Source organism: Nematolebias whitei, chromosome 10, assembly GCF_014905685.2.
Source record: "Nematolebias whitei isolate Nwh7 chromosome 10, NemWhi1, whole genome shotgun sequence".
Taxonomy (NCBI): domain Eukaryota; kingdom Metazoa; phylum Chordata; class Actinopteri; order Cyprinodontiformes; family Rivulidae; genus Nematolebias; species Nematolebias whitei.
This window is the reverse complement of record NC_056507.1, coordinates 40058477-40084403: the sequence shown is the minus strand read 5'-3', so window position 1 is coordinate 40084403 and position 25927 is coordinate 40058477. Positions and strand designations below refer to the sequence as shown.

The following is a 25927-nucleotide window of genomic DNA, read 5'->3' as shown; positions in this document are numbered from 1 at the left end:
TTTCATGAGCTGTATGCCATAATCATCAGTATTAAAACAATTAAAGACCTGAAATATTTCCGTTGGTGCGCAATGAATCTGAAATATATGAAAGTTTCATTTTTAACATCCTGATGCATGCTCAATAATCCAGGTAGAAAAATCTAAAAAAGTTAAATCTGGTCCTCTGGACATTCAAAAAAAAAAAACCAAAACAAAGCAAAACAACAAACACAAACACTGTTTTGTTTTTTTGTTTGTTTTTTTTTTTTTTTTGTTTTTTTTTTTTTTTTAATGTCCAGAGGACCAGATTTAACTTTTTTAGATTTCATTTTTAACATTACATTATGGAAAATAATGACCTTTATCACGATATGCTAATTTTTTGAGAAGGACCTGTAGAGGAAAAAACTGTAATTTCATATATATACCACTAGATGGAAGTGTTCATTGACGTTGAACAAATCTAGTCTAATAATCAATGTTCGGTTGATTGAAAGAAAAAGTTATTTTTTCATAGTCTGCAAAAAGTTTGGATGCAAATCAAACTGTCATGATCAGCGGCCCCTGCTGACCCCCATCAGCCCGTCTCACACTCACAGCCCCATCATGTCATGTTTCTGCTCCTCTTTGTCATCATGCTGTTTTTCTTCTGTCATTAGCCACACACCCCTCTGCACTTTCAGCTCATCAGCCCTGATTACACTCACCTGTTCAGCTCATCTAGTTCACCTGCTCTGCACCCTTTATAAACTCCATTCTCCCTCTCCACCAGGCTGAATTATTACACCTTCCATGGTCCCTGATTCTGAAGCCTTTTTGTCATAGTATCTTGTTTCATGCCTTGCATCCTTGCCTTGACCCTTCGCCTGTACCACAGATTCCTTGTTTTGCCTGCTCCTCTTTGGATTTGGACTATCTGCTCTGACCACAGTAAACGACTCTGCTTTCCCTTCACGACGATTATGGATTACGACTTGGCTCTGGTTACTGCTCTGTTTCCCCGTGTATGACCCCTGCGTTGTTATATGGACACTGATGTTGGACTTGCCACCCCACAAACCACATAACTGCGGCTGCTCTGCCAGTGACATCATTGCTGACAGGTGACTCTCTCCCTACAACCTGTGAGGACCTGTTAACACAGCTGATCCTGACTTCTCACCCACAGCCAATAATAAAAATTGTTCTTGTTTTTGCACTCCTACGTCTGATTATTTTGAATCCAAAAACACAACCGTGACACAAACTGAATTTTGAATTACTTAAAAATTCCAGGAGAAAAATGTTACATGATGGTCAGATTGTCACGTCAAAATGACCCAACATGACAGAGATGCACACATTTCATGTGTTTCATGTGTGTGATGCAAATTGTATATCATCCAATTTTAGAACGGTATTCAGATAGAACATCTACGTCATATAAATTTATATGGTAAATGGACTGTAATTGTATAGCACCTATCTTATTTCAAGATACTCAAAGCGCTTTACACTACAATCTGTGTCCTCATTTACCCATTCATACAGCACTCTACTACGTAGATCTCTACAAAGCTAATTGAACAAATCATTCTAATGAGACTAATCAGTGCTTTAGATCACATTCATACACTGATGAGACACATATCAGAGGCTATGAGGGGTTCAGTGTCTTGCCCAGGGACACTTCAGCATGTGACTGCTAGTGGATTCGAACCCCCAGTGCAATTGTGAATTGGCATTATATAAATAAACTGAATTGAATTGAACTGATAACTGAAGGCTCTGCCTCCCATCCTGCTTTTGGAAATTCAGAACATCTGAGTTTTAACTCACACCTAGGGACAATTTAGAGTTACCAATCAGTCTAACATGCATGTTTTTAGTCTGTGGGAGGAAATTGGAATACCTGGAGAAAATCCACGCAGCACGGAAAGAACATGCAAACTCCACCCAGAAAGGCTCCAGAAGAGATCTGCTCCTGTAACGTTCTCACTGAGAGGCGGCAGCTCTACCAACTGCGCCACCATGCTGCCATTTATTATTATTATTATTATTACTATTGTGAAAGAGCACTAACAGATGTATCCATCTCTGTATGTTATTAGGTTCAGACAAAAACCATCAACAGAGAAATTTGTAGAAACTTGTATTTTCATCTGACAGTGCAGCTTACAAACACAGTCAGCTTGCAGAGCTCCATCCAGTTCAAGTTAGCAGTTTTAATATGTGCCTTACGTTATAGTGAGAGAGTTGCCAATCAAAGGTAAGTATACAGGAACATTAAACAATAAACTGCAACCAGAGTTCAGTCACTTGTCAGACCTGTGACAGAGGAGAGGGATGTGGCCATGTACATAATCTTTTAAAGGCTGTAGAAACACAAAACAATGGCACATGGACACCGTGATTTTCAATGAATGTGCAAAAGAGGTATTTTTCTTATGTTTGTCTCACTGTAATATTTATTTAAGTCAATAGATGGCACCTTGAGGCCACCAACTGTTCCTGTTGCAAACAGCCCTGCATGCACATATAAAATAATTAAATCACAAACAAGCTTCGGTAAAACAAGATGAAAAATACCACCATGACAACTCTCTCATGCACATTTTGTTTGGCTCCTTTGGTATAGAGAGCTCATGGTCCTCCTCCTGTTTTATTCCACTTTTTGTCACTTTTCACATCGTTTCATCTTCCAAAGTTCCCAATGCACTTCGTCTTCCTCAGCAGTAGTAATGTTCCTGCATGCACTGATGCAGCCAGTGTTTCTCTGGTTTTCTAACGGACTTGACAGAGTCTAGCTTTCAGCTCGTGCCAGCCAGTAGTCTAGTCTTTTGTTTGGCGTTGTTGCTTACTCGTGTGCTACAAAGGGGGTCTACAGGTGACAGGTTCCAACTGTAGAACTGTGTCAGTCTTTGACCAGCCTGTAAATATGATGCTGCGCACCATGCTCACTAGTAGACACCTCAAAGACGTAGGCTATGCACAGCAGGGTCTCCAGTGTATCTCTGTTAGTCACCACCTGCAGATAAACACAAAGAGTTCATGTCAGCACAGCCAGGGTAATGAAACTGCAATATGTGTGTGCAAAAAAGAAAAGAATAAGGTCTATTTTAAATGTTTGTGCTTTAACAGAATGGAGGTTTCTCCATTATCACTAATACACTAGAAAGTTCCTGGAGAAACTTTGACGGGGAATGGCAGGCTACTGCTGATTTAAATATTTGATTTTACAGTACTTTATGTTGGGGTTTGCTCTCAGCTACCCCTATACCAAATTTCAGCTGAATAGCTCAAAAAATGGCTGAGTTATATATTTTTTCTTTTTAGCTAAGGCAGCCATCTTAGATTTTTAACAATATTAATAATAATAATAAACTTTATTTCTATAGTATTGCACCTTCCAACAATGCCTTGCATTGACCAAGGTGCTTTACAACATAAAACAAAATAAAAACAGGACCCAATAAATCAGTGCAAATTAAAACCCAGCCAGAATTAAAGAAGGTAAAAATAAAAGCTAAATACTAAAATACTAAAAGTTAAACATTAAAAGCCTTTTTAAATAAATAGGTTTCAGTTTGGCTTTGAACAGAACCAGATCAGAGATGGATTTTTGATTAGGATTCAGTAAGTAACAGGGAACATTCTCAGCCATAACCTCACCAAATTTCAGCGTTATATGTGTAAAGATAGCTGAGTTAAAGCCATTTAAAGTAGCATTGGTGGCCATCTTGAATTTTTTATTTTAATGCAGCACGTGATGGGGAAACATTCTCAGCTATCATCACACCAAGTTTCAGCTCATTATCACTAAAATTAGCCAATTTATAGTATTTTTTCCTTTTTTGCTCAGGCAGCCATCTTGGATTTTTGATTTTCAGTCATGGTCTATTTGGAATCATTCTCAGCTACCAATATGCCAAATTTCAGATGAATATCTCTAAAAATGGCAGAGTTATCATATTTTTTTCTCTTTTAGCTAAGGCGGTCATCTTGGATATTTGATTTGCATTAGGAATATGTAACAAGTCGCTGTCAGCTACAACCATACAAAATTTCAGCTCAATATGTCAAAGAATGACCGAGTTATAGTCAATTTTGTGTTTGCTGAGGTAGCTGTGGCAGCCATCTTGAATCAAAATGGCTCCAAATGTTAATCAGTTCTAGAAATACATCTGATTATTACTCTCTGTGAGTTTCAAACAAATTCAACTATGACTTTCTGTTTTCTTCAGGGGTCTCTACACTCAGGTCATGTGACCTCTGTAGTGTTCTATGGGGCTAGGTTAGCTTCGTAGCTTCACTACAGTCATATTTTAAATAACGGGTTAAGAACGGGGTGTGGTTCTAGTGATGTCAAAGGGTTTTTACAAGTCAAGAAAACAGCAAGAATGCTTTAGGAACAGACAGAGAAATGTTTTGGCGAAGTGAGAAACACTGCAGGTGCCAGTTTTCTTATTTACTGTCTGAGAGTTTTAAAAACACGACAGCCCGTTCTAACAACTTGTTTTTGACTGTCTCCGACTTTTGACCGACATCACTCTTTCTCATTTCAGACAGAAGATCAAAAATGCATAATTACTTTGTAAAATAGACATTTAACTTGATTTCTAATTTAAATGAGGATTAAAAAATCATTCATACTGTTTCACAGTTGATTTAAAATGAGTGGTTCACTTCAACATTTAAAAATGGTATGAACTAAACACACTTCTGATTATCAAGATATTGTAAAATAGTAATGATAATATAAAAAGAGAGTGTTCTTTCAATTGATTAGTTCAGGATACAATTAGACAGTTGCTGGATGAGCTAATTTGTATTTCTGGATTCAAATCAATGAAATAACAGTTCCTGTCCCATGAAGGTCTTCAGAGGCAGGTTTTGGTCGGAGGCCTAGTCCACTACACCTCACAGCATCAGTTAGTGTGAGAGGTGTTCTGAGGCGTTTTTATAAAAAAAAAAAAAAAAAAAAAAAAAAAAAAAAAAAACCTACACTAGATAGTCACTATAATAAATATTTCATAATAATGGTGTGGAGAGGATGGGGAGAAGGGAGGCCATCAAAAAATAAATAAATAAATAAAAATAAAAGGAAAAATGGCCTATTTGTTAGCAAAGTATGTTGCCATGGTAACTCGAAACACAAATTAAAAGTAATGGCACACATTACGGGGCTGAACCGGTTGTTTTGGTATAACATTTGTGGGGGTACATAATTCGTTTTGGGCCGCATTAAAGACGGAAGTGTATAAGATATAAATGAATAAATTTAAGAAACCTGTTTCCGAGGTGAATAATAATAGATGTCTGCATATGCAGTCCCCAGTTATTGAGGGTGACGATGCACGAGCACTGAATCACCCTATTGTATTGTCATGATTTTTATCCTTATTTACAATTCATAGCTTTGAAGAAATCATGCATCAGAATATAAATTATTTGTAGTTTGTGTGAGAACAGTGTTCTATGACATTTGCTAGCAGTACATTATATGATGTAAACAAAACTTTGTCATTTTTTTTCTTTTTCACCAACAGAGGGGAATTCAGTAAAACAAGTGAAAGTGAAACCAAGTGAAAACCAAGTGAAAGTGAAACCAAGACCTGTTTGGAGCACTACAGCTCAGACATACGTCACAACAGAAGAGTTATTCGAAGTTTAAATAGATCATAGAAATTTGGATCTTAAAGGGTGAAAAATGTAACGATTTAAATTTGATGCTTTTTATAAACTTTTCCATGGAATTTTCAACTAGCATTTGATGATGTCACACTCTGCCTTTTAAAATTTCAAAAAGTTTCTAATTGTTTGTAAATGCTATTAATCCACAACTTTTTATGGACAAATTATACATCAAAACATAAATATCCATCTTATTTTACCCAGTGTGTCTCTTGGACATTGTTTTGCCACAACTCTGCTCAGAGTACAGAGAGTGCACACAGCAAAGATTTTATGGCCTTTGTTCTTTCTTTTTTTTAGATCATAATATTCTCTACAAAGCTGGAAGTAACAGATATTGTACTTTCCATATCTCTTACACAAAACCCTGTACAAACATAAATTTTGGCTGTGACTGTCAGTCTTCTGCCACTCGGTAATTTTTTAATATACCACTTTGGGTTTAACCAAAGAAACTTCTGTTTCTGTCTGTATCTCACGTTTGCTTTCAGCAAGGCAAGACACAGGTGTGTCTTTAAAAGAATGACCCTAATGAGTATCTGGAAGCAGCTTTTTAAATTATTATTATTATTTTTTATCACTGTTCTATTTAAACTTCTTGTACAGTTTCTACATAAAAATAGTTTTTTTTTTCCTTACTTAAAATATTACAAAGTTGGTTTTGAAATTTGGTGCAGTAGCTACATTGGCATCCTCCAAAATATCTTCAGAAATATTCTAGTTACAGTAAAAATGCACATTTAGACAGTAAAACTTTATTTTATTGACTCATATTGTGGCATGGAACCTGTAGAAAGCAGTGGAAAATGTAGTGTATAGTACAAGGAACAGAAAAACTACTGTCCAATTTCCAATGGAAATCATCTCAGGGCACTGAACAGAAACATTCACATATATAAAACGTCAGTTATTTATCTGAGGAGCAGACTGCTTTGAATTTAACTCCATCACAGAACTCTCATCTTGAGCGAGCATGAAGACGACAGTGGAAAGGAAAAACTCCCTCATGAGGAAGAAACTTTAGCAGAACCAGGCTCAGGACAAGTGGACATCTGCTTCAACCAGCTGTGTTTGGTAGGAACAGATACACAATGGCAGGTCCAGAATCACGTTAAGATAGAAATAGTATCAAATGAAAACTATTCAATTTTAACAGTTCATTCAAAGAAATGAGGTCAATTTGTCGTCCAGTAGTCTAAGCTTAAGGCAGCCTAACAAGCCGACCCTAACTATAGGATTTATCAAAAAGGAAAGTCTTAAGTCCAGTCTTAAAACTGGATAATGTGTCAGCCTCACAGGCAGAAACTGGAAGTTGGTTCCACAAGAAAGGAGCCTGATAACTGAAAGATCTGCCTCCCATTTTGCTTTTGGAAACTCTAGGAACTGTGAATAAGCCTGCAGTCTGAGAGCGAAGTGCTCTGTTAGGACAATATGGAACAATAAGATCTGTAATACAAGATTAAGCTAGGTTGTTGAGAGCTTTGTAGGTTAGAAGTAAGATTTTGAATTTAATTCTGGATTTGACAGGGAGCCAGTGGAGAGAAGATAAAACTGGAGAAATATGATCTCTCCTATTAACTCCAGTTAAGACTCTGGCAGCAGCATTTTGGATCAACTGAAGATGTTTTAAAGAAGTATTTGGACACCCAGATAATAAACCATTGCAATAGTCCAGTCTAGACATGACAAATGCATGAACCAGTTTTTCTGCATCATTTTTAGATAAGATGTTTCTAATTTTAGTGATATTATGCAGGTGGAAGAAGGCAGTTCTAGTAACGTTTTTAATGTGGGGGATAAAAGACATATCCTGATCAAAAATAACACCAAGATTTTTAATATTAGAGCTGGAGGCCAGATTAATGCCATCCCAAGATCATATTCATTAAACAATGATTAAAACACCCATCTCTACCACCAAAAGGAGTGTAGCTCTTCAACCATACTGCAGCAAGCTTGCATGTACACACAGCTTAACAAATCATTGTGTTAGGTTAAGCTGCACTGAATGCAGCACTTGTCACAATAAGCATATGGATTCATTGTACCATTACATCATAAAATGTGAGTCTGTTGTTCTGTATGGGACTATGAGCTGTCTGTGGTCAATATGAGCTAAATCAGCTCATTGAGACACCTAATGACATGCTGCCGTGTGGCTGTCAGCGTGGGCTCAATATGGTCATTGTCCCCCTCTATGTTGCTTTGTAGGAATGCAGCCTTCAGTGGTTGGAACACAAATTTCTTTGAACCCTGTTGTTGAGGATAGTGCGGTTGCTATGTAACACAGTCCACTCAGTTCACTTTTCCTCTCAGCATTCAAAAAGCACAGAAACTTTTTCATAAAAGTCCAACTCACTTCATGGATACAATACGACAGAGAAGACAGTCTAAAATTAAAACTTGAAGGAAGACATTTCATTTTTTCTTGTCGCTAACAGACAAACAGCTGACTATAACAGTTATAACTGAGTTTTAAACGTATATCTTTTGCAATCAGTAAGCTCTTGGAGTATGAGCTGGGGATAACTGTCAGCCTAGAGGCCACACTTTTAGATGAATATCTGTACATTTGGCTGACTTTGTCGTTTTTGTGTTTGTTAAAGTTGATGGCTGCCATCTTGAATTGGGTTGACTTGATTCTAAAATTCAACCAATCAAATCAAAAATCAAAAATTTACATGCAAAAATTTATATGAAAAATGATGTATTTACAAAACATGTTTTAACAGTTTTACCGAGTAGAGTGCACATTTAGAAAAAATGATTTAGTTCTAAAGATTTTTTTTCAAGCAAAATAATTTTAATAAAACAAAGTAAAAATGTATTTTCTTGATCATTTTTATTTCTCTTAGTGTGAAATAAATCAGAAACATTTAAAACATAGAAACATCTGTGAGGTAATAAAAACAAGAGGTTTATTATATGTTATGCTAGTTACCCTGATGCATGGTCAACAATTCAAGTAGAAAAATCTGAAAAAGTTAAATCTGGTCCTCTGGACATTCAAAAAACAAACAAACAAACAAAAAAAAAATTGTAGAAACGTTTCGTCTTTCATCCGAAAGACTACTTCAGTCTGAGGTGCTGTATTCAGCTCAGTCTTATAAATAGCACCTTCTCGTAGTGAATCAACCAGTTTGTTGCTGACAGCCAAAACCAGCTGCTCACATGATCAAGGACGACCATCAGCCTAACGATGGATCATTAGCACTCTGATAGCTGTTTGTTTTTCACAGGGGGCTGAGTGATACTAGCAATTAGGGGTTGAAAGAGTATATAATTTTTAAACTCGACATTAACATTATAAAACCTGAGTAGAACTCGAGTATTTGATGACATCAAAGATCTCAAGATACAAAAATAAATAAATAAATAAAACTGCAAAAAAAGGTAATTATTTACAAAAAAAAAGACCAACAAAACATTGGGAGTGTAAGGATGGTACCATTTGGTGGCTCGGTTTGTGTCTGTGTTTCCCTAGTGTTTTCTCTTTAGTTTAATTGGTGCCACCCTTGTCTCGTCACAGCTGTTTGTAATCACGTCTCGTCTTTCCCTGTATATAAGCCGTCTGTTCAGTCTTGTTCCTTGTCGCGTCGTACTCGTTGGGTATCCTGTGTTCTCCTGCGTCTCCTGAGTCTTCCCTGAGCTTCCTGAGTCCTTTCTGAGTTCCCCCCCCTGAGCCTTCTATTGCTGTAAGTTTTGCTGCCACATCAGCTTATTATTTTGTTCTTTATTCGTCATTAAAAATGTTTATTTTTGTAATCTGCCGAGTTGAGTCCTGTCTGCACAACTGGGTTCGTCCCTGACCACAAATCCTGACATTACGACGCGACCACATATCAGAACCCAGAGGGCAGGATTCTCTCTGTAACTTACCTTTTTTCTTTTTCTCCTCCAAGCCTCTTGAGATGAGCAAGCCCACAATCCGGTGCGGCGGGTTCTGCACCAGGCCCGTCCGCCCACAAGGACGTTATGACCAGGAGGTGGAAATCCTGTCTTCACCACTCCTGGTCCTCGAGGAAAACAGGGCTCGGCACCAGGGAAGCCACCAGACCCCTGTTTCTGAGTCCGCCTCGCCCGGCTATTCGGGGTGGACGTCGGGGGAGGACGAAGAAATCGAGGATGAGTTCTGTTTTGTTCCTGTCCCCCGACTCTCCCGCCGTCGCCGGGGAGGTAGAAAGCGGTCCCGGGGGCAGTCCGCGGCGACCGGTCCGGTCTCGTCGGCTGAGCAGAATTTTAGAGTTGGTTTTGGTGTTTCTGTGGGAGCCGGGTCCGCCGCCTCACCTCTCAGGTTTCCGGTGGGGGCGAGGTCCGACGTCCCGCGGGAGCCCCGGTCCACTCCTGTTAGGTTCGGCGAGTCCGGTCCATTTGACGTCACAGGGGCGGATTCCGTGGCCTCACCTTCCAGGTTTCTGGTGGGGGCGGAGTCCGGCCTCTCACCGTCACACCGCGCCGCGGCTGTCCAACCCAGCCTGACCGTGCCTCCTGTGCATACTCCCAGTGACTCTGTGGGGGCGTGTTCCGCCGCCCCACCTCCCAGGTTTCCGGTGGGGGCGACACCTGACACCACACCCTCACATAGAGACATTTATCCGTCAGTCACATATTCACCCCATGATCTTGCATTTATAAACCAGACTTTACTAGATTCATTTATTAATGCTAAACATAACCCGGACTGTTCAGACGTCATATTTTCCCTGATGGAGAAGTTTTTAGTTTCATGGCCTGCTCTTATTCTGCTCCCAGAATATAATCAGTTATTAATAGAAATTAGGACTCTCAGCACACCCAGGGTCACTAATACTCATTCTGAACCCATAGATCATCCTGCACCTTTTTTCACCACCGTCTCTGAACTCTCCTCTGCTCCTCTGACTCCTGCACCCATCACCTTCGCCGCTGGTCCGCCTGCTGAGCGCCTCGCCGCTGGTGCACCTGCTCCTGTCGCCTCAGAAGACTCAGCATCTGTTCCTGTTTCCTGCCGCTGCCGCCGCCGCAGAAGATCAGTTCCTGCCGCCGCCGCCGCTGCCGCTGCCGCTGCCGCAGAAGAGTCAGTTCCTGCCGCCGCCGCAGAGCCAGGCCTCTTCGCCGTCTGCTGCAGAGCTCCAGGCCTCTCCGCCATCTACTGCAGAGCTCCAGGCCTCTCCGCCGTCTGCTGCAGAGCTCCAGGCCTCCATGACAGCAGCTGCAACCTCCAAGGTCCCCTCGTCTCCTGCTGCAACTTCCAAGGTCCCCTCGTCGCACGCTGCAGCTCTCCAGGCTCCCACGCCGTTTGCTGCAGCTCTCCAGGCTCCCACACCATCTGCTGCAGTTCTCCAGGCTCCCACGCCGTCTGCTGCAGCTCTCCAGGCTCCCACGCTATCTGCTGCAGCTCTCCAGGCTCCCATGCTGTATGCTGCAGCTCCCCAGGACTCTATGATGCAAGCTGCAGCTCCCCAGGACTCTTTGTTTTACACTGCAGTTCTCCAGAGTCCCAAGTCGCACGCTGCAGTTCTCCAGAGCCCCAAGGCGCACGCTGCAGTCCCCAAGGTCTCTTCGCCGCCGGATGCGGCCTCCAAGGCCTCTTCGCCGCCGGATGCGGCCCCCAAGGCCTCTTCGCCGCCAGCTGCGGTCTCCAGGGTCTCTTCGCCGCCAGCTGCGGTCTCCAGGGTCTCTTCGCCACCAGCTGCGACCTCCAGGGTCTCTTCGCCACCTGCCGCGGTCTCCAGGGTCTCTTTGCCGCCTGCCGCGGCCTCCAAGTCGTCATCGCCGCCTGCCACGGCCTCCAAGTCGTCATCGCCGCCTGCCACGGCCTCCAAGTCGTCATCGCCGCCTGCCGCGGCCTCCAAGTCATCATCGCCGCCTGCCACGGCCTCCAAGTCATCATCGCCGCCTGCCGCGGCCTCCAAGTCATCATCGCCACCTGCCGCGGCCTCCAAGTCGTCATCGCCGCCTGCCGCGGCCTCCAAGGTCCTATGTGTTGGACGGCCTCCCGGCCGCCCCCCCTGACCTGGCCCGGCTTGATGGACGGCCTCCCGGCCGCCCCCCTGACCTGGCCCGGCTTGATGGACGGCCTCCCGGCCGCCCGCCGGAACAATGACTCTAGGGACGGTCTCTTGACCGTTCAGATCTTTTGTGTTTTCCTGCTTGTGTTTTGCCTTAGTTTTTGTCAGGTCTTTGTTTTCTTCCTTGTGTTTCCTCGGGCCCTCCACCCTTGCAGTGCCGCCCTCCACCCGCCCAAGTCCTTCGGGAGGGGGGTTTTTTGGGGACGCCTGGGGCGTCCCTGAGGGGGGGTACTGTAAGGATGGTACCATTTGGTGGCTCGGTTTGTGTCTGTGTTTCCCTAGTGTTTTCTCTTTAGTTTAATTGGTGCCACCCTTGTCTCGTCACAGCTGTTTGTAATCACGTCTCGTCTTGTCCCTGTATATAAGCCGTCTGTTCAGTCTTGTTCCTTGTCGCGTCGTACTCGTTGGGTATCCCGTGTTCTCCTGCGTCTCCTGAGTCTTCCCTGAGCTTCCGGAGTCCTTTCTGAGTTTCCCCCCCTGAGCCTTCTATTGCTGTAAGTTTTGCTGCCACGTCAGCTTATTATTTTGTTCTTTATTCGTCATTAAAAATGTTTATTTTTGTAATCTGCCGAGTTGAGTCCTGTCTGCACAACTGGGTTCGTCCCTGACCACAAATCCTGACAGGGAGCGTATATTATGCTCCTACCATTTATCATACTACAAATAAGTCACAGGAAAAACTAAACTATTAGTTATTATTATTAAGCTGCAAACGTGAAGAAACATGCAGCACGTCAAAAACGAAACTTACACCGAAACTGATTCTAGTTCGGTAGAATGGACCCAGTGTTACACCATACTCTGTGACCTGCAACAGTGCAACACCGCCCCCTACGGTCATACGGTGGTCACATAATATGACATCACTATGGATACTCAACGTAACATTTTTAACCTCGATAGATGTCCTAGCAATCGATGTGTAGATTACTCGAGTACTCTGTTAATGCCCTACTACCAATAACAGCATTGTAAGAGGGGGACAGTTGAACACGGAGGCCTCCACCCCTGTTTAATGATGGATGATTTCTTTTCACAAAGATGGCCTCCTTTACTCCTTTCTCAAACCATCATTCTTCTCTATCAAGGATGTGAACATCTTCATCCCTGAAAGAGTGATCGCTGGCCTGGAGATGAGTGTAGACCGCAAAGTCCTGGCCTGATGATGTTGATCTTCTGTGCTGAGCCATCCTTTTGGGCAGTGGCTGTTTAGTTTCCCCGATGTAAGACTGATCACAGCCCTCCTGACGCTGAACAGCATACACAATATTAGTCTCCCGGCACAAACAGAGGGGCAGAGACCTCCGTGTTCAACTGTCCACCTCTTACAATGCTGTTATTGCTAGTATCACTCAGCCCCCTGTGAATAGCAAACAGCCATCAGGGTGGTAATGATCCATCGTTAGGCTGATGGTCCTCCTTGATCACGTGAGCAGCTGGTTGTGGCTGTCAGCAGCAAATTCGTTGATCCACTACGAGAAGGTGCTATTTATAAGACTGAGCTGAATACAGCACCTCAGACTGAAGAAGTCTTTTGGATGAAAGATGAAACGTTTCTACAATTTTTTTGTTTGTTTGTTTTGTTTTTTCTTTAGTGTCCAGATGACCAGATTTAACTTTTTTTAGATTATGCTAGTTATTTACCTTCTATCCACCTTATTCCTGGGGTTCAGCTGTATAAGTAGGCACTTGTCCAAGTGCCTACTTATACTATAAGCGCTGCTGACCGCAGCCTCACTTGATGACGTCATCGTTTTTAAAGACCGCGATTCCTAGCGTTTGCAAAATGCAGATCAGGGTGTCTAACTCTGTATGAAATCGACCAGAAAGGTTGACATTTTGATTTTGGAGAACTGTCAAAACGATCTGAACTGTGCCTGAAAAAATCAGCTCAAAATTCAAAATGTGCTAAATTTTCAAAGTTCACCTTGGGTTTCACATGCAAAATTTGCTACCAGCGTAACTTTGTAGGTGAGTAAAAACGTTTACTTGGTGTAGTTTATGTAATAAATATCATTTTGGCAAAGTTTTATGCCGATCAGAGCTTCCGCACCCCCATTTTGTGATTGTGGGTACAACTTCTTGTCACACAGGAAGCATTGGTTCACCATGGCAGCAGAGCATGGACCACGGTTTATTTGAAAGTAATTTGCATTCAGTTTAACAGATAAAACTCTGTTTTTGTTTTGTTTACATTTATTTAATAACCATAAAGTTTACAAAATGTCCGTGCTGAGTTCAGGTACCTGTTGTGTTTGTGGTTGCAGGAACAACCAGACCAAACTAAATCAGTGGTTACAAAAACAGAGTTTGAACACAGACCCAAAACAAAAAGAGTGTTCCTGTGAAAAGAGCTATAGTTTCATCTCCTACCTACAGATGAGGAATTAAGAAGAATTTGGCTGAAAAATGTGAACTTGAAGAGACCACTCAAAACTCTGTATGTGAGCTCATTTCACTTTGTTGACAAGCGGCCAACAGAGGAAAACCTGCATCCTACTTTGTGTCTGGACTACAATAAACCACCGGCGAAGAGATGCCGGATCCTCAGATGGATTGAAAACAATGTGATGAGAATATCAGGTGTGATTTCAAGTGTATGGAGGACACAGCATTATAGCATTTGTTTGTCTTCTGTTTTATGATTTTCTCTGTAATTAACCCGAACTCAGTGATGGAGGACTTTAAGGCTTTGTCTGGGCTCTGTGTCTGTTTTAAGATAAATAATTTTGTGTTCCACCTCTTTTAATAAAACATCACCGACCTTATTACTGTGTAGATACTGATACACCTCACAGCTTTTCAGGTTGTTCATCACTTCACTGTCAGAAGAATTGAGTGAATGAAGTAGCTAAATATGCTAGTAGATGTAGCTAAATATCTAGTAGATGTAGCTAAATATGCTAGTAGATGTAGCTAAATATGCTAGTAGATGTAGCTAAATATGCTAGAAGATGTAGCTAAATATGCTAGTAGATGTAATTTACAGCCACTTCTTCAGCTCGTCCTCCATCCCTCGTCCTCATCAGGTATGATTATATTGTCCTGTTTGAGCTCTGACCGGTGGTGTTCCTACATGTTTAAATTTAATCCAGTTCTCTGAGAAAATACATTAGCTCTTACTGTTCACACATAAACAAACACTGGTTTTGGTCCATGCCGGAAGTTGTGCCCATAATTCACACAAAACAGCATAGAGGCTAGGAATGAGGTGGATAGGAAATCACTGTGTACTACTAATACAAGAACAGCAAAGGTCAGGAGTCAGGGTGTAAATGATTTAACACAATCAAGGTTTTCAGACTATTCAGGAACTTTGTCTTGAGATGTTAAAGTCACAGCAAGAAGGTCAAAAAGTAGTTTTTTTAATGTTAAACTACTCCTGTCTAGATATCACAGTAACTTGAAAGTAACATGCATAAAAATGCAAGTAACACAATAACATGCATTTTTAATCCTGCTGCTCAATTTTTACCTGTAGAATAGTGAAGTTTTCCAGAACACTGTTCATCATGTATTTCTCAGGGAGGTGTTTAAGTTTGTGGATGAAATTGATCATGTATTCACATAATGGGGATCGGTGGATCCGAAATACATAGCGCCCATTCTCGAAGTGTGCATACTCTGTCTGCAGAAAAATAAACGTATTAAGGTGCACAGTTCAATTATCCGTTATCTAAAAACATATATTATAATAAAAGAGCATTTAAAACACATAAAAAATAGAATATGCTGTCTGGATATATCTACCACATACACTTCAATGGAAACACTGAGTCTACTTGATACGCTGTAATGTGAGTAATGCAATACATCTAATTCATCAAGCTGGATTTAACAATAAACATATTTCTCTTGACAACCCTAATCATATAACACAAACATTAAATATCATCATGAGGTCTACTGAGGCTGATGGCTCTAGTAAGGTATAAATGTGTGTATGTGTATGCATGTGCAGCATGTGTGTGTGTTTGTTTTAATAATGTTCAATCTTTCAGCCGTGTGTGGGGGTAGGGCACTGTGTATAAGTTACCAGGAAATACAGAATGTAGTCAGTCTGTGAATAAGGTTTATTTTTGTTGTTGTATTGTTTTTTTAATCATAAATCAGCTGTAAAGACTGAAATCCACTTCTACCGAAAGCAGCTCTTGACTCAAGAAGGTAATGGTTCTTTACAGGTGATGGTGACAAAAAATTACTATTACATGACCTGATCGGTAAAACAACATCTTGTAAATCATTTGCTGTTTCTAATTGACTGTTGTGCACTGTCAGTTTATTAATTTTTTTCGTATGAACCACAATGACATTTTTGATGTTTGATTTGTTTCACAGAGCATCGTTTGGTCTTGGTCACACTCGAACTAGCTGGTCAATCAGGTCAGAATTAAACTTTCTGACAGGATTTAATGTTTAAATTAAATCCACAATTTAATGGGCATTGGATGGCCATTAGCTGGATCCAGCCATCCAGCTAATGGCTGGTCAATCCGGTCAGAATTAAACTTTCTTAAAACTGAAGCCGAGTCATCTAAAAAAGAAGAAATTAAAACTTTCCTCAGTACCCACTTCAAAATATCTGAACTATCCCTTGAAGAAGTAACTAGTGGCATTAGCAATAGAAATGTATTCACTGAGAAAGAAAAGACAACAGAGGCCGGTCTGTAGACTGATAGTTTGATGATTTGTAGTGACAAATTATGATTTTTGAATATTTATAGTGAGGTTAAAATGAACAATTTTGAAGAATTTATGTATACAGTAGTCCCTCGTTTATCACAGAGGATCTGTACCCTGAAGCTCCGCATTAAGTGAAAAACCACGAAGTAGGAGTACAAGTAGTAGTTTATGGGGTACACCCTGGATGGGTCGCAAGTCCATCACAGGGATACATAGAGACAAACGAGACAAACAACCATTAACTCGCTCACTCACACCTAGGGACAATTTAGTGTTAACAGTCAGCCTAACATACGTTTTGGTATGTGGGAGGAAACCAGAGTACCTGGAGAAAACCCACGTATGCACAGAGAGAACATGCAAACTCCACCCAGAAAGGCCCCCAGACCAGGATTTGAACCAGGGACCTGCTCACTGAGAGGCAGCAGCTCTATCAGTTGCGCCACCGTGCTGCCTTTATATATGTTGCTATAATATATGTTGCCAGTAGTAAGTCGGACCCCTTCAGGGTTGGAGTTAGACTCTGCCAGAGCTGCCCGTTGTCACAGATTCTGCTCATAATTTTTATGGGCAGAATTTCTCGGTGCAGCCAGCGGGCAGAAGGAGTCCATCTCTGCTCTTTGCAGATGATGTGGTCGTGTTGGCGTCATCGTGCCGTGACCTTCATCTCTCACTCTAGCGGTTCACTTCCGAGTGTGAAGCGGTTGGGATGAGAATCAGCACCTCTAAATCTGAGGTCATTGTCCTCAGTTGGAAAAGGGTGGATTGCTCTCTTCAGCTTGAAGGTGAGGTTCTGCCTCAAGTGGAGGAGTTCAAGTATCTCGGGGTTTTGTTCATAAGTGAGGGAAGAATGAAGCATGAGATTGACAGATCGATTGGTGCAGCGTCTGAGGTATTGTGGACTCTGTGCCGGTCTGTTGTGGTGAAGAGACAGCTGAGTTGTAAAGCAAAGCTCTCTGTTTACCGGTCGGTCTACGTTCCTACTCTCACCTATGCTCATGAACTCTGGGTAGTGACTGAAAGAATGAGATAGTGGATACAGGCGGTTGAAATGAGTTTCCTCTACAGGGTAGCTGGACTCTCCCTTAGAGATAGGGTAAGAAGTTATTTTAGATCCTAATTGTTGGTATTTTTATATTCTCTGTTATTTTTTTAATAATTATGTTATTCCCTCCTGTATGTTCTTTGTACTGAAACTCTGGCACAACAATTTCCTGTGGGATCAATACATTTCTATCTTATCTTATCTCATTTTATCTTAAGTTCAGGCAGCACGGTGGCACAATTGGTAGAGCTGCTGCCTCTGAGTGAGCAGGTTACCCTGGTTCAAATCCCAGTCCAGGGGCTTTTCTGGGTGGAGTTTGCATGTTCTCTCCGTGTGTGTGGGGGTTTTCTCTGAGTACACCGGTTTCCTCCCACAGACCAAAAACATGCATGTTAGGATGATTGGTAACTCTAAATTGTCTCTAGGTGTGAGAGAGAGAGAGCGAATGGTTGTTTGTCTCGTTTGTCTCTATGTGTCCCTGTGATGGACTTACGGCCTGTCCAGCATGTACCCCGCCTCTCGCATGGTGGTTACTGGACATGGGCACCGGCGGCCCCCGTGACCCAAGAAGGAAGAAGCAGGTAAAAATAAAGGATGGATGGATGTATATCTTAAGTTCAGTTATCTGGGAGAAACTCAGAGTAAAACGGCTGCTCCTCCAAATCGAGATGAGCCAGTTGAGGTGGTTCGGACAACTGGAAAGGATGCTTCCTGGGCACCTCCCTAGGGAGGTGCTTTGTGCATGTCTGACTGGGAGGAGACCCCGGGGAAGACCCAGGACATGCTGGAGAGACTATGTCTCTCAGTTGGCCTGGGAACAACTTGGTGTTCCCAGAAGAGCTGGAAGAGGAGGCTGTGGAAGGCGATGTCTGGACCTCCCTGCTCAAGATGCTGCCCCCGCAACCTGACTTCGGAACAAGCAATAACAATTCAGAAGAGCTGAAGGCCACGATCAGAGCAACCTGGGCTCTCATAACACCTGAGCAGTGCCACAGACTGATCGACTCCATGCCACGCCGCATTGCTGCAGTAATCCAGGCAAAAAGAGCCTCAACTAAGTATTGAGTGCTGTACATGCTCATACTTTTCAGTTGGTCAACATTTCTAAAAATCTTTTTTTTAATCGGTCTTAAGTAATACTCTAATTTTCTGAGATACTGAATTTGGGGTTTTCATTAGTTGTCATTTATAATCATCAAAATTAAAAGAATTAGATTAAAAGAATCTTTGTGAAAAGAAACCGTCTATCATTAAACAGGGGTGGAGGCCTCCATGTTCAACTGTCCCCCTCTTACAGTGCTGTTATTGCTAGTACCACTCAGCCCCCTTTGAATAGCAAACAGCCATCAGTGTGCTAATGATCCATCGTTAGGCTGATGGTCCTCCTTGATTATGTGAGCAGCTGGTTTGGCAGTCAGCACGTGCACATGTGTGCGCACATAAAAAAAGGTGTTCACTTTAGTGAACAAAAAAGCAGCATTTCACCTAGATTTCCTTTAATTCCACACATTTAAAACTTGTTTCTCACCAAGTTTGTGTAAATTCATCTGTGGATTTTAAAGACATTTTAACTTTAATACACTTTAATACAAAGCGTCAGATCGGCACTATTTGTCTTTATAGAGAAATAAAAAACATCACCACTGGACTTTCTTTACTTGTGTTCAACACTACTCATCTAAATGATGTTTCTCATGAAACTTGAGGACAATAAGGTGTGGGATTTTAAAGACATTTCAATTTTAATGCAGCTGAACACACAGTCTCTTACACCTGCAGCGTCTGACAGCGTCACAGTTACAGCTCACATGCTACAGATGTAGCTCCTCTCAAGCATCCTCCTAACATGAATATATGTTTATGATCAACCCCCTGGTCAACCACTGCCCGCACTAAGCTGCTAAACTGGCGAGCGAGTAACACAGGTACCTCCACCTCCTCCACCTGTGCGCGTTTTCTGCCGAGGCAAGAGGCAGGTGGAGACGGTGGAGAGTTGGAGGTAACCAGGAAAATCTGGAGTGGAGTTTTAGTAGCTTGAATATTATCCTATTAATCAAGTGGAATGGATTCGTTCACGAAGAAAGAGAAACTGCGCCGCCTGAACTAATGTTTTATAGTAAAAGTGGGGGGTCCAAATGAGCGTTTTTTTTTTATGTGGGGGGGACTTGTCCCCTTCACATATAATGGTTGCGCTGCCTATGCTGTGTGTAATGAATGAATATAAAATATAAGTTTCACTTTTTGAATGGAATTACTGAAATATATCAACTTTTTCATGATTTTCTAATTTTATGACTAGCACCTGTGTATATAAATTTTTTCTATTATTTATCCTACACACACGTGTGCGTGTGTGTGTATGTGTGTTGGGGGGGGGGGGTCTTCATCCCAATCATGTGCACATGGTCATTTTTAAAAAGCAAAAACTGAAAACAGGCAGTCATAACGAGGCTGCTAAGACGAGAGCTTGTTAAGCTGCTTTCTTTCAGAGTAACAGTTTATTGTTATACTGATGAGATATATTCATTATCTCTGTATGAGTAAGGAATGAAAAACACACACATGAGCATGAATGTAAGTTGGTCTTCTTGTTGTATTTGGAGCAGTGGCTGATAGGTGGATTGGAGACAGGGCAAGACGGGACTCAAGGTGGTGGAAAATTAGAAGCATATTCAAATAATTACCAACCAAATCAAAGAGAATATGCACTTGATATACCTAACCCTATTTAACTCTGACAATTTGTATTATAAAAAAGACTTGACTTACCTCCACTTTCTCCACCACCTGTTTGCCAAAGGAGCAGACCTTGGTGGATGAGGTAATGATCATGTTCTCAGAGCTCTCATACTGGCTGGACACGCCATAAAAAAAGCTGCTGTCATCCTGTAGGTTCACACTCAGGTCCGCCTTCAAGGAAGAAACAGATAATGGGATCAACCAAACAAAATGTGTTTTAACCTGCTGTCCTGTCAGTTTACCTTGTCTACAGTTCATGTTGCATTTAAGTTTCAGTCATTTTTTTCACATTTTTTTTTAATTTTCCACTCACTTTTTTATGTTAAAACCTTTTGAAAATTATTCAACACTTCGTTGGATACTTTACTGTTTTAGAGAAACTAAATGAGCAGCACTACAGATTATAGGATCTGATATTTTTGGGAGAAGCACCTGTGTGTCCTGCTTTACCTGCTATAAATCAATCAGTAACCTATTTACTGGACCTTACAGACCTGTGTGGATTAAGCATGTTTTCTCAAAGAGGGTCATCAGATATCACCTGATGCCAGGAAAACAAAGATCTATCCAAAAAAGTTCAATCTGTATGTTGAGGGGGTATCAGAGAAAGTGAGACGTTTATTTTCTAAACATAACGTCCCAGTGGCTTTTAAACCCCAAAATACATTACGGCAAAGACTGGTTCATCCCAAAGATCCAGTCCCCCGGCACAAACAGAGTAATGTTGTGTATGCTGTTCAGTGTCAGGAGGGCTGTGATCAGTCTTACATCGGGGAAACTAAACAGCCACTGGCCAAAAGGATGGCCCAGCACAGAAGATCAACATCATCAGGCCAGGACTCTGCGGTCTACACTCATCTCCAGGCCAGCGGTCACTCTTTCAAGGATGAAGATGTGCACATCCTGGACAGAGAGGAACGATGGTTTGAGAGAGGAGTAAAGGAGGCCATCTTTGTGAAAAGAAATCGTCCATCATTAAACAGGGGTGGAGGCCTCCGGGTTCAACTGTCCCCCTCTTACAATGCTGTGATTGCTAGTATCACTCAGCCCTCTGTGAGTAGTAAACAGCCATCGGTGTGCTAATGACCCATTGTTAGGCTGATGGTCCTTCTTGAGCATGTGATCAGCTGGTTTTGGTTGTCAGCAGCAAACTGGTTGATCCACTCTGAGAAGGTGCTATTTAAGAGACTGAGCTGAAAACAGCACCTCAGACTGAGGAAGTCTCTTGGATGAGAGACGAAACGTTTCTAGATTTTTTTGCTTTGTTTTGTTTTTTGTTTTTTTGAATGTCCAGAGGACCAGATGAAACTTTTTTGGATTTTTCTACCTGGATTATTGAGCATGCATCAGGATAAAGTAATATCTACTTCTATTTAACTTTTTTTTTTGGTTTGTTTAAACATGCAGGCTTCCACTGCTTACTCTTTGCAGCTGTTATTTATCACATTCACATCTGAATGAATATATTAGAAATAGCAATTATTAAAAACAAAATCACAAAGGGTTAGGGTACTCACTGAATGATTTGTTTAGTGTAGGGTAGATTTTTGTCACATTTACCTCAATTCAATTTAAGTGTTTTAGGTTTAAATTGTTAAAGAATGGACAAAATAATGTTGATCTTGGGTCCTTAGTAATTCCAGTTCATGTGTAGAAAAAGGAATTTGCATTGTTTTTGTGGGAATGCATGCATGCATTTGGCTGTTTGTTTTAGATATGAATGTACAAATTCCAAACAATTGCAAAACAAGATTTTGGTACATTTGGTACTTTATGTGATTAGGTGTTTTTACAATAGAAACATGTTCAAATATATATTAAAGGTCTTAACGTTCTACAACAAAAAATCACCCTTACAAGTTTAATTTAAAGGTAGCCAAAAGTGTGACCCCCACACATGTGGATGTGGATGGAAGCATATTGACCCCCCTCTTATCCTCCCCCTGGTTAAACTTTGAATTGAGATAATCAGATTTTGGAACAGACAGGTAAAATCTCCTCTGTCAGACAGCTGGGCTGTTTTACCATTTACCCTGTTGGGCTCTTGTCTTCTAATAGGCCATTGAGACACCGCTCAGCCTCCTTCATGCCTTCAGCTTCCCTTTTGTCTTCATCTCGCGCTCATGTAATTTCTCTATTTGTCTTCATCCCTGGGGCCTAGTGGCCCTCCCCAAACTGCCATTCCCTGCTTCCTTAACAGCCTGCGAGGGAATTCATCCAATTACAATATCAGCGTGCAATTGGTTGATTAGATCATGGCGGGCAGGCTGGCTGTGTAACAATTTAGCAGAGCCACTTCAAATCGGATTCCCCCTGCACTTCAAAGGCGTGAGACAATCCATTAGGACAGGGCCACAGGCGCTGAAGGAGAGAGGAGGGAAGGCGGGGCAGCCAGTGGCTAACAGATGGGGGGAGTGGGGGCTTTGCTGGAAATTTAATCTAGAATACCATAGCTTTGGAGGAGGGTCAGCCGCCTGTCACTGTCACCATGCCAACCTGCGCCATAGCACACACCTCGAGTCATAACCTGCCCTCTGGAAGCAGCAACATCAAATCCACTTCTCACTTCTTTTATAAGGAATTATATGAATTTGTAGCACTTTTAGGTTTGGCAAAGATTTTAAAGGCTAAGAATATTGCAGCATTTTTCCCCATGGTGTCAAAATGTCCTGGTGTTTACTAGCATTTGTGTCTTTTGTCATGGATGCCTTGACAACTGGACGACCCCCTCGGGATATGAAAAGATGAACAAACCAAGGAGGGACAGTGTCATGAGCTTGTTTTTTCATCTGGCACAGAGCTGCACATGTCATAACCATTGACTCCACCAGGCTCTGACATGAATTAAGAGGGTACTATTTCACTGATGAACGACTTGTTGGTGACATGTCACCCAGAATTTCTCCTGCAATCTGTATCTCTTGCTCTCACTGTCTGTGTCCCTATTTCTATCTGCTGCTCTCCATTACTGCCTTGTGCGGGTACTCGTGCCCTCCTTTACCTCACCCTGGAATTGAATACCGTGGTTTGACCAGCTGCTCTTCCCAAGGACTGGAGAAGGCCCTTTCCAACATAGCACCATTCACCAATGTCTTTTATCTTTTTACAATAAATAACGTGGATGTCAAGCATGTGAGCAGGGTAATGCCACACACACCCATTTAGTGGTATGAGAAGCAAGGCGGCACTTTGAACTTGACATTCATAGAGTCCACTGTTCCAAACCATAGTAGTAAAAACTATATTTTACCATTGTGTAAATAAGCCCAATCACTTTTTTTCACTCTTTCAGTCACTTTCACCTTTCACTAGGCCTTTAATGGCAAGAAATATACCACGATAATAAAAAGGGTTCACCTGGAGTGTATATGATTGTTTCTACTATGCACAATATTATCGGCATGGTTTTGGTATCGGACAATATTAGCAAAAAAGTTAAATATTAGACATCAACCATGCCATCAAAAAAACTCACCGATATTCGCTTGTGAACAGGTTGAGTTTAGATTTGTGAAAATTAAAAAATTTGCACTGTTCTCAGTGTTGTCATTGTGTTAAGAGAGAGTAAATGGCATGAAGAAATTTGACATTAAACATAATCCAAGTTAAAGTGTTACATAATTTTCTGCCCCTTTTGGCATCTGCATTTGGTAGCAGGCCACACTGACAATGACCATGCAGAATAATGTAGTATTTTAATTCCACAGCAGAGAAAGCTATGTAGTCTCTGAAAGTAGGTCTAGGAAAATAAACATTGGTATCCGTTATCAGCCTAATAAGTTTTAACATATCGGCATATCGGATATTGGCCAAAAATCCAATATTGCGCATCCCTGGTTTATACCTATTCTCAGACTGTCGTACATAGTCCCCAAGCTCTTTTGAGTTGAAATGATGTCCTAATGACCAAGAAACTTCCAAAAATGACTAGCTTGAAATTGAGCTAAACTTTTAGTAGACATCTATAATCAAATTTACACATTAAATCAAAATCTATATTTATGGGCAAGAAAATAATGAGCACTGTCCATTTGGAGAATCAAACTCAAGATTTCTTAAAAAAAAAAAAAAAAAAAAAGAAGTTAAGTCTGGTCCTCTAGACATTCAAAACACAAAACAAACCAAAAAAACAAAAACTAAAAAAAAAAAAAAAAGAAATGTTTTGTCTTTCATCTGAAATACTTCTTCAGTCTGAGGTGCTGTATTCAGCTCAGTCTTATAAATATCACCTTCTCACAGTGGATCAACCAGCTTGCTGCTGACAGCTGTAAAGACGCTCTTATCTGCTGTGCTGTGTTGCTCGATGTGTCACAACTTTTTCTTGTCCTTTATTTATATCGGTTTGGCTTTTGGATCTGCTTGTCTTTTGGTATCAACAAGTACAGATTGAACTAATTCAGAGAGAGTCAGATACTGGAGAAGGACGATTGGTAACCAGAGAATTGGACATCAACACGGGTTGTTCAGTGCAGTTCCACAGGCCAGCAAACAGGTAAGAGGAGCAATATTTATCCTCTCTATGGCGTTGCACTGAGTGATCGTGTTGTAAAATATTTTTGTCAGTAGAGATTGAGTGTAATTTTTTTTTTTAAGTAATATATCGGTTGTAAGCTTGTACAAGGATTAGAAAATACAAGTTGTGATTAAAAGAGGCAGGTCGGGGACCTGGGCTAGGGGTCTGGGACCCCTGTGTGAGTCAACAAAGTCGGGGACTTCTGTCAGTCGGGAGTGGCACCCCAAACTTCTTCCCGGACGCAGGGGAATGTAGCCAGGTTGGATTGGGTTTTCCTATGGAACGTGACTGCCCACAAATAAGAACAAGAGTTGACCACACATGTGTGAGAACTGTCAGAGAAACTTAAATGGTGATGACAGGTTCCGATGATTATTGAAGTGTATTTTTTTGAACTGTCAGAGAAACTTAATGGTGATGACAGGTTCCGTTGATTATTGAAGTGTATTTTTTTTGATGAACTGTCAGTGAAACTTAAATGGTGATGACAGGTTCTGATGATTATTGAAGAAAAAGTGTATTTTTTGATTGTGAGAAACAAACTGAAAGATGTTCAAAACGAGATCGGATGAGAGAGAGTGACTGAAGTGAGTGAAAGAGCTGCGCAGCAAGAGTGTGGGTGTGTGTGTGTTTGAGGAGAAGCTCTTTGCGGTGTGATTTTGGTAGTTTAATTGCTTCGCCGCCGAGCGAACTTGAGTTTTCTCACCGCCGAGTAAGAAAACGAGTCATTTTGTGTAAAACATTACGTTATACAGACAAAACGTGACAAAATGAACAGTGAATTTGACGCAGACATTGACATTTCAGGGACCCTGGCTCCCTCTTGAAACTCAGATCGACAAACAAGTAACATACTAGACGGACCATGACGACTTGACAAAGAAAACATCAGCAAAAATAACAAGAGAAGATGACTCAGGCAGTAGTAAAACAGGAAGCCCCATTGAGTCCATGCAAACCTTTAGGAGGATTTTTACTAAAACAACTGTAAACGCTGAGACAGGAAATAACAACAAAAAAAATATGCAGAAAGAATAAGAAGCGAAGAAACAGTTGAGAAAGGGTGAAAAATTAATTGTGTCATGGCAAAGGATTAAAACACACGGGAGCAAGCAACACTGGAAGTGAAGGGTAGAGCAGCCACACAACAAGTGAAGTCGTCTCTGCCCCCGTATCTGGGGCCGGAACAGACAGCCTCAAAGGGAAGGACCTCCTTTAACAGGGAGCCCCCCCCCCCCCCCC

At 41.5% G+C, this 25927-nt stretch overlaps 1 protein-coding gene across 1 annotated transcript in view; it reads right to left on the bottom strand.

Annotated features, from left to right (window-relative positions):
- Positions 1-2424: 2424 nt before the first annotated feature.
- LOC119416411 (transcriptional enhancer factor TEF-3-like) overlaps positions 2425-25927 on the bottom strand; it is a 44230-nt gene continuing 20727 nt past the window's right edge. The window contains exons 6-8 of the mRNA XM_037683650.1: positions 20203-20343; positions 15181-15333; positions 2425-2989 (exon numbers count right to left, since the gene is read on the bottom strand). Of these exons, the coding sequence (XP_037539578.1) occupies positions 2876-2989; positions 15181-15333; positions 20203-20343 (408 nt within the window). The 3' untranslated portion in view covers positions 2425-2875. The remainder of the gene's footprint in view (positions 2990-15180; positions 15334-20202; positions 20344-25927) is intronic.